Source organism: Toxotes jaculatrix, chromosome 5, assembly GCF_017976425.1.
Source record: "Toxotes jaculatrix isolate fToxJac2 chromosome 5, fToxJac2.pri, whole genome shotgun sequence".
In the NCBI taxonomy this organism is placed as follows: Eukaryota; Metazoa; Chordata; class Actinopteri; family Toxotidae; genus Toxotes; species Toxotes jaculatrix.
This window is the reverse complement of record NC_054398.1, coordinates 19729105-19738128: the sequence shown is the minus strand read 5'-3', so window position 1 is coordinate 19738128 and position 9024 is coordinate 19729105. Positions and strand designations below refer to the sequence as shown.

Genomic DNA, 9024 nt, shown 5'->3' with positions numbered 1-9024 from the left:
ATCCAAAAGAACATCCTTTCCATTATGTGAGATATGTCTCATGCATGCCGATATCAAAATGGAAAGTCTCTTATCATGCTCGTGTGAAGCTCACTTTATCATTGTGCTTTGTGGCATCTAAAGGGCATGGCATTGAATCACTTGGTGATATCACAATTAGAGCATCTGCTGGGAAAACAGCAGCATTGCGGATGTCCGTGAAGCCAGTAGATCACCATCTGTTTACATCCAAACAAGAGAGATCAGTCTTCCTCCTATAAGGTGCTTTGCTGAATAGTAGATCCTTTGTAGGGAGAGATGGGGGGTGGCGGGGGAGGGTGGGGGGGGGGGGGGGGGGGGTGTCACTTAACTTCTTGGCGCTTACCACTTGGCTGCAGATGCTTGCATGTCTCTGCAGACTTTTCTGGTGCATTGTGCAACTTGCTGAAATGTTATCTGTACTCCATGCATAAGATTTTAATTATCACGCTGTCGTCTGATAAGACAGTGTGTGCCCTGCATCCTCCAGGGAGCCATGTATATGTGTAGTAATCAGTGTTTTCTTTTTGATATACCTATATATTTGTAGGATCAGAAGAATTAATTATTCTATCTACCTGTCATATACTCTAACAGCTTTGTTTTTTCTGTTTCCTTTCTATATAGCTGAGCATAGTTGTAGGCCTAATGCCATAGAGCGCTTTGGGGAGGTAAATGAAGCATTCCTAACTGATGGTCTACTCCACATATGACAGTCCCTTAGAGATCCCAAAGTTCCTAGCTAGTGTCTAAACATCTGTAAGCAGCTTGCTTTTATTTACACAGTTTTGGTTGGCTATAGTGCAATTGCCAGTTCTGAGGTTTGCCTCCCTAAAGTTGTCGATGCTATTGTTTATGTCTCCATCAATCTCCATATACTCTGACTTGCTGACGGTGGATGAACTACGGCGGCTTGAGTTGGTTTCAGAGGGGATGTTGGGATTGCTGACGTTCAGCAGCTGGGCCTGCTCTTCTCCCTCGGTCTCCCTGTGGTAGAAGTAGTTGAAGTTGGACACAATGACAGGCACTGGGAGTGCAATTGTCAACACTCCGGCGATGGCGCACAGAGATCCTACAATCTTGCCTCCTATAGTGACCGGGACCATGTCCCCATAGCCCACAGTTGTCATAGACACAACAGCCCACCAAAATGCATCTGGGATGCTGCCGAAGTAGGATCCTTGCTCCTCTGCCTCGGCAAAGTAGACAGCGCTGGAGAACAAGATGACTCCAATGAACAGAAAGAAGATCAGCAATCCCAGCTCTCGCATGCTGGCCTTGAGGGTCTGCCCCAAAATCTGAAGTCCTTTGGAGTGTCGTGACAGCTTGAAGATCCTAAACACCCTGACCAGACGGATCACCCTGAGTATGGCCAGAGATGTTGCTTGCTCCCCCACCCCTTCACTTTCTGGGTCTTCAGCCAACTCGGTGCCAAGTGTAATGAAGTAAGGGATGATAGCCACTATGTCGATCATGTTCATCATGTTCTTGAAGAAGGCCGGTTTACTTGGGCACGCCAGAAAGCGTACTATCAACTCAAAGGAGAACCAGATTATACAGAGTGTCTCAATGACGAAGAAGGGGTCAGTGAGGATATTTGGCTTGTAATAAATGGTAGAGTTCCCGACTACTCGACTTGTTGGGTCCTCTTTCAGCTGTGGTAAAGTCTCTAAACAAAATATAACTATTGAAATCAGGATCACCATCACAGACACGATGGCAATCCCTCTGGCGGTGCCTGAGCTTTCTGGGTGCTCGAAGAGGAGCCAAATTTGACGCTGGAACTCCCTCTCTGGTAAAGGGCGCTCTTCCTCCCTGATGAAACCCTCATCCTCACGAAACTTCTCCATTGCCTCCACTCCCAGCTCGTAAAATTTGATTTCTTCCGAGAACATATCCAAAGGGACATTCACTGGTCTTCTCAGCCGGCCACCAGACTGGTAGTAATAGAGGATGGCATCAAAGCTGGGGCGGTTTCTGTCAAAGAAGTACTCGTTTCTCAGAGGGTCAAAGTACCGCATCCGCTTTTTGGGGTTGCCCAGCAACGTCTCTGGAAACTGGGAGAGAGTTTTCAGCTGCGTCTCAAACCGGAGACCAGCTATGTTGATGACCACCCTCTCGCAGCATTCATGGTCGTTGTGGTCTGGAGGGTAGGTGTCCTGAGGGTGGCCAGGCACAGCCGAAGTCTCGTCCATGTTATCTCCTGCTACTACGGTCATTTTGGGAGGAGGAGGAGAAGGTGGAGGAGGAAGAGGATGAGGAGGAGGAGGAGGAGGAGTTGTGTTGGGATGTCGGTTAGTCTGACTGAGCAGGCATTCAGGTTCAGGGGAAATTTTCCACTCCTCAGCTTCCCACACCCCTTAAATTGTTGGAGACGTCCCCAGATACGAGGGGGCTGGTTGGCTGCTTTGCCTCAGTGCGGCTCCACTGCGGTTCTCGCTGACTTGACCATTGCTGCTCTCCAGTGCATCTACTGCTGTTGTTACTGCTGCCTCTGTCACCCAGAGAAAGAGAGAGAGAAGGAGAGAAAGGGAGGGAGAGGTAGATGAGAGAGAGAGAGGGGGGGGGGGGGGGGGGGGGGAGGAAATAATGGGATCAAACTGCCAAGATATTTGCTGGCTCAGCATTTTCTGCAGTTTGTTTATTTATTTATTTACTTCTTCCAGCCTGCAATTAGTGCAATTACCCTGTAGTCAAGGTTAAAAAAAATAACCCAAGGAGGAATTTCTATATTTCTACAGTATAGGAATTTACAATCTCTGTTTAGTACTTGGTTGCGACTTTATGTTTCAATTCTTGTACTATATGGTATTTTCTTAATTCTCTTCAAATTTCTGTTAGTAATTCAGTAGGTATTATTGTATCTGCTGTTTGTCTGTTACACTCCCATGGCATTTCTGTACGGATGTTTACTTTAGTTTGGCATAGAACTGCAGTGTTTCTGTGCCTTAAAGGAGCATGGCAGTGATTTATCCTACGCCACTCTCTCCAACCTAAATTATGATGTGACGTAACATTTGATACTCATATTATAACAACTGATGTTCCTACATGCACGCAGCCTGTAGGCCTTATGCGGGGCAAAATGTCCACAAACCATCTTAACAAAGACAGAAAACAATACGGTAGTAGTGTCTTGTCTTTAAATGAACTGTAGCTGTCGATAAAAAAATAAAATAACCCAACCGATATGTTGTATAAGTCAGCTGTTTCGAGGCTTACCGTGAGTTGATCTTGAAAGGTCTTGAATGCGTCTTATCCTCGAGTAAAATCATCCAACAGTGGAGCACCAGTGGGTGTCATGTGGCAACTTTACATTGCACCTACCAAAAAAAAAAAAAAAAGAAAAGAAAAAAGAAAAAGTCTAGAGCCTCACTGTGCTCATCTTCATCCTGACTGTGTCCGTCACAATCAGAGTGTCTTCACATAGGTTTAAACGTCTTTAGACGGTGAAGCAAGATGAGATAAAACAAGATGGAAATCAGGTGAGTCTAGTGAGGGAAGCCTGAGATGGAAATGGAGCGAAAAGAGAGGATTGCAAAGCTGCAGCGTCGGTAGCTGCCTGCGCGGCGGCACGGTGGTGTGAACGGCTTACAGTATACCGCAGGAGAAAATCTTGCGCTGCAGTTCAGGGGGGGAGATACATTAAGGGGCAACAAACGAGCCCTTGACATTTCCAGACATCACTGCATCAGCAGAAATCTGCTGCTTTTTGCGAGTAGACAAGATGACGGGCAGAATGTGTTTCAGAGCGGCTTGGAGAGCAGGATAAAAAAAAAAAAAAAAATCAAAATGGACAGTGAAGAGATAGTCAAGTGCAGCAGCGAGGTCCAAAAGCTTTTTGTCGACAATGTCAAGCATGTTTTGCTGTGCATTTTACATGCGAGTGCAGGGGAGGTGAGGGAAAAGAGGGGAGGGAGAGAGGAGAGGGGAGGGAGGTTCAGCAGCAGCAGCAGGAGGAGGAGGTGGAGGAGGAGGAGTTGGAGGGTTTCGACGCAATGCAGACCGGCTCTACTAAAGCACGCCGCCAGAAGTTCTCCGTACACCACAAAAACAAGAGCGCTTGTGTGCCAGCACTGGCGCAATTACACTGCAAAGAGGGACAGTTGGTAACAAAACCTCTCAGTCCACACCGTGTAACATCTGAGATTATCTTTCATTTAAAAACTAGTCAATCATCAAAAACATTTGATTAAGAGATTGATTGATTGATTTGGATTGGATATAAGGATTACACGGGCGTTAGCTGGTCGTGTCCGGATTTGATGTGCGCTTGACTGCCCGAGTCTCTGTGAGACCAAATTTCATTGTAATTATTTATTTATTTTTAAAAATCATTTTACTAGTGAGCAGCGAGAAAGATAATCGCCAGTATCCCCAACACTGTGTTTGCAAGGCAGCTCCAGCATCCAGGCCGTGAGGGTCTCGTGTCCAAGATCTGATACTAAGTTAGGCTATAATATCCCATCAGTGCCCATTCATTGCGACATTTGGCCCCAGAAGACAAGCAAATATCAGCCAAATACCGGGAATTTGATATAACTTTATGGGACTGATGCTCTGCAGAGGAGATTCAGCACCACGGACAGCGCAGATCACTGATTTCACCTCAGAAAATAGCAAATCCCCCAAAACAAACACCATACTCTAGTTATTACAATAAGATAACATAAAAAGCAAATATTGACTTGTCCATTTGTCCATTGCAGAACTGTGTGTAGGTTTTAGGGGTTATCAGGGCCTAAGAACACTGAGTGGCAGAGCTCAACTGATTCAAAACAACTGTTGTCTGACTCTCTAAAAACTCACATTCAACACAAAATCAGGTTATCAGACCTCTGTCTAATTTGTTAAAATGTGCCTCCAGCCAAATAAATTCCCCTTCATTTATCACTATAGCATTTTATTAACTTAATTGCTTTTGTGGCAAGACAGCCCTGATTCCAAGCCTTTTTTCCCCATCATTCAGCACCAACAGAGATGTAATATATTGAACTAATTAATGAGCATGGATCTGAAATTCTCACACAAATGACTTGTTGTTGGTCTTCTCTGTCTGATGTGTATTATTCTTAGAAAGAAAAAAAATAAAGGAGTGGTATGTTTTCTGATTCATAATTTATTTATAAAAATGATTAAGTTAAGTTCACATAGGTACATGTTTAAATTAGAAAAATAAATATTTGATCACATTTAAAATTCACAATGAATTCGTGTCATGCAGACATTGCACTATAATGCCTTTGGCTATGTTGTTTACAGCGAACTGCAATGCAATCTGAATGTTTGTAACAACACAGAGGTAAGTTGCGATTCCAACTTTGCATTATGCTGCATAAGAAAAGTGGAAATTGAGATTTACAAAAACGCATTATGTACACAAAGCTTTTTTTATACAAAGAAAGCGTGGTCATTTATAAAGCCTACATAAAAGAATGTTGTTTTTTTTTTCCTACTGCTGATTCACACAGTGTACATTGCGGCAGACTGAACCTTTTCCAAGCGTTTCCATCGTGAGGTCTCTGTAGGCTACATCACTGGCAATGCAAGAACAATCCGTGAGAAAATGATCCAGTACTTTGGAGAAGAAGAGAATGCCACACTTGTATTTTGTTGCCACTGTGAGGGAACAACGAGCTTCACTTAATCGTCTGCCTCCTGCAAGTAAGCAGAACACAAAACTCACTATGTTAACATTAGGAGGTGAGAGACAGCAGTCAGGCGTCTGGTGAGCTTAGTTCACCATCACAAGCATCCGGATGCATACTAAGTCAGAGAGCACGGTCTCAGGGGCTTAAGCCTAAATCAGTCAAGGCCAGCTGCAACAGTGCAAAGACACTTAAGCTAAAGTGGTAGTTTTGCAAACTGTAGTTCCTGAGCAGAGGAGATGTCTGCAGAAATATTCATCATCCACTGAGCGGCGCTCAGAGCTCACTTATTCTGACCAATGGAGGAACATTACAAGTTCCAACATAAAGAAAGTCAGAGTTGTTATAACTCTCATAATTATTACTTAGCGTTTCTAGCATTGCGAGGAAAGACTATCCTGTGATTACGAGATATTTATCTTTTAACTGTGGGTCACTGATCTCGTTGTTAAGAAAAACTGGTAAACGTGAACACAGTATCCGTGTTGTTAGAGCCTTGGTTAAGGCAACAATCTGCAAGTTGACACGGGGGCAAACAAGTCTTTATACAAGTCTTTATACTTGTATAAAGTGGAGAGGTTTATTCACTTTACCCGCCTCTTTTGTAAAGTAGATTTACATAATGTCCAACTGTGCGTCGCGACGCCACGCTGCGTAATAGCAAACGCCACTGTTGTTTACGCGCGTGCGGTACAAACACATCAATATCCCAAAGGCTAGAAGGCAAATAGACAAGAGAGCTTAACACGCGCCAGGGTGCTCACGATGGCAGCCCCATCTCCACAGTGCACACACACACACAGACATGTGTCAACCTGTGCTCCAGTGTGGAGAGTTGGTTTCCTTGTGCGTGATTAGCGCTTTGACGCACGGCTGAGCTCCCCTCTCCTACTTTATCCAAGATTAGGAAAAACAGGCGACTCTATTTTCTCAACAATAGAAGGATAACTTGTAGTTTGTGCTGCCATTTTTGTGGGTAAACGAAGAAAAACCACCTGCCTCATGTCACATCACAGTTACTGTTGTTTTGTATATGCTGCTGTATTTCAGATATTCGGTGCTTTTTATTGCGTGGCCCAGGGGTTCCCAAATGCTTCTTTTGAGGTTTCCCTATTATAACGTTTTAATCCATAGCTTCCCACTCATTGTTTGTATTTCTACCAGTTGCCCCAGTATGAGAAAATATGACAAGTTGTAGTGGCGGGGGGAATGATTTTCTCATCTGGTGAAAGTTAGAGTGAAAGTATGCCAATCTTCATTTTTAGGCGAGTTGTAAAATGAACATCTGTGGCTCCACGTTTTGGAAACCACTGTAGAAAGCGTGCGTAAAACACCTGCAGCATGGAGAAGCCTAAACTGCATGTCCACTGGGAGACAACTCACCAGAAAAAAAACCCATCTTCTTTACACATCTGTCAGTTTCCCCGTGTATACCTCCAGTGGGTTTATGTTTGGATATGTCAGAGTTTCAGGGTCGTCGCTTTCCTGATAGGACTCCGTTTTGGAGAGCGACTGGTTACTTTTGGTTGAATCACATTCATCAAAAGAGGGTTGCTGCGGGTGCTGCCCGCAAGTCACGTGCACGTACTGAATATTTTCCTCCTCCTCGTTCTCTCTGTGGTAGAAGTAATTGAAATTGGACACGATAACAGGGACCGGTAAAGCTATGGTGAGTACTCCGGCGATGGCGCACAAAGATCCAACGAATTTCCCCCAAATGGTGGAGGGATACATGTCTCCATAACCAACTGTAGTCATTGTCACCACAGCCCACCAAAACGCATCAGGTATACTTGAAAATCCAGTCTCGGGATCTTCCGCTTCTGCGAAATAAACCGAACTGGAGAACAAAACCACTCCGATGAGCAGGAAGAATATGAGCAGTCCCAGCTCCCTGAGGCTTGCGTGAAGCGTTTGGCCGAGAATCTGGAGACCCTTGGAGTGCCTGGAGAGTTTGAAAATCCTAAAAACACGGACCAGACGGATGACCCTCAGTATGGCCAGAGACGCAGCCTGCTGACTGCTGCCCTGATGCTCTGCAAGATCAAGGCCCAGGGTGATGAAATATGGAGCTATAGCCACAACATCGATCAGGTTCATGATGTTTTTAAAGAAAGCTGCTTTGCTGGGACACGAGAGAAACCTCATGGTGAATTCAAAAGAGAACCACACAATGCAAAGTGTCTCCACCATGAAAAACGGATCTGTGAATGGGCTGGGCGCTTTGCCTTGAGCACTTCCATTAGCGTGGATATCCAGCACTGCAGAGACTTCTCTAAACTCGGGTAGTGTCTCCAAGCAGAATATAACTATGGATATCAAAATAACCATAACAGACACAATGGCAATTATCCGTGCAGGTCCTGAACTCTCTGGATACTCAAACAGGAGCCAAAACTGACGTTGAAACTCGTTGGTAGGCAGCGGGCGGTCCTCTTCCCTCGCCAAGCCCTCATCCTCTCGGAAAAGCTCTATGGCCTCTTCCTCAAGTTCATAAAACTTTATTTCTTCCAGGAAAATATCCACAGGTACACTCACAGGCCTCCGAAGCCGCCCTCCTGATTGGTAATAATAGAGAATGGCATCAAAGCTCGGCCTGTTCCTGTCAAAGAAGTATTCGTTTCTCAGCGGGTCAAAGAAACGCATCCTTTTACGCGGGTCTCCCAAAAGCGTGGTCGGGAAACGGGAGAGGGTCTTTAACTGCGTTTCAAAACGCAGACCTGAGATGTTGATGAACACCCTCTCGCTGCACTCCTGGTCTGCTGGTTCCAAGTCCGCAGCATCTTGCAACAAAGGTGTAACGACCACAGTCTCGTCGTGGTTCTCCTGGGACACCACAGTCATCTTTTTACCCCTCCGAGGGTAAATCCGTCACTCACCTCCTTGGTGCCTTCCTCTTGCCCTTTTGCCCGTGCGTCCTCCCAACTCTCTTTCTCATGCAGCCGCCCGAGATTCAGGCAAAGTCCCCCCTTTTTTTTTTTTTTTGCTCCCGGAGTCCCAACAGTTTTATTTGTTGATATCCAGAATCTTGTGCTGTTGTTGATTTATACCGTCCTTTTATCAGATTAGTGCCTCTGAACTGTCAACTTTCAATGGTGCAGACAGATCTCCACTTGCATAAGCTATACCAATGGCTAGAGATGGCTATCATATTCACACCATTTTAAACTCCAAAGCCCTCCCCAAGTTGGAAGACCAGATGACACTTGCTGCTGCTGCTGTCCCTCTCACACCCTCTAACTTCAGTGAGGCAGTGCAGGGATTTCCACGTAAACATGTAGCCTTACAGATTTAATCTTTTTAATTTTGAATTGTTTTGAATTGCAAGCTGTTGTCTTTTTTAAAGTCCCACACCAAA

General features: G+C 45.0%; 2 protein-coding genes across 3 annotated transcripts; both read right to left on the bottom strand.

Annotated features, from left to right (window-relative positions):
* Positions 1–767: 767 nt before the first annotated feature.
* Positions 768–2237, bottom strand: LOC121182023 (potassium voltage-gated channel subfamily A member 1-like). The gene has a single exon (XM_041038300.1). The coding sequence runs from the start codon at positions 2235–2237 to the stop codon at positions 768–770; it is 1470 nt and encodes a 489-aa protein (XP_040894234.1).
* A 2930-nt stretch (positions 2238–5167) lies between these two features.
* On the bottom strand, positions 5168–8654 carry LOC121182558 (shaker-related potassium channel tsha2-like). 2 transcript variants are annotated; one of them, XR_005894123.1, is made up of 2 exons: positions 6482–8654; positions 5168–5676 (listed from the first exon to the last, which is right to left on the bottom strand). XR_005894123.1 is itself a non-coding variant. In XM_041039139.1 (2 exons), the coding sequence occupies exon 1, from the start codon at positions 8508–8510 to the stop codon at positions 7071–7073; it is 1440 nt and encodes a 479-aa protein (XP_040895073.1). In that variant the 5' UTR covers positions 8511–8654; the 3' UTR covers positions 5168–5676; positions 7050–7070. The 2 variants fall into 2 exon arrangements, 1 of the variants encoding a protein (XP_040895073.1); XM_041039139.1 differs by having other exon boundaries at positions 7050–8654.
* Positions 8655–9024: the final 370 nt, after the last annotated feature.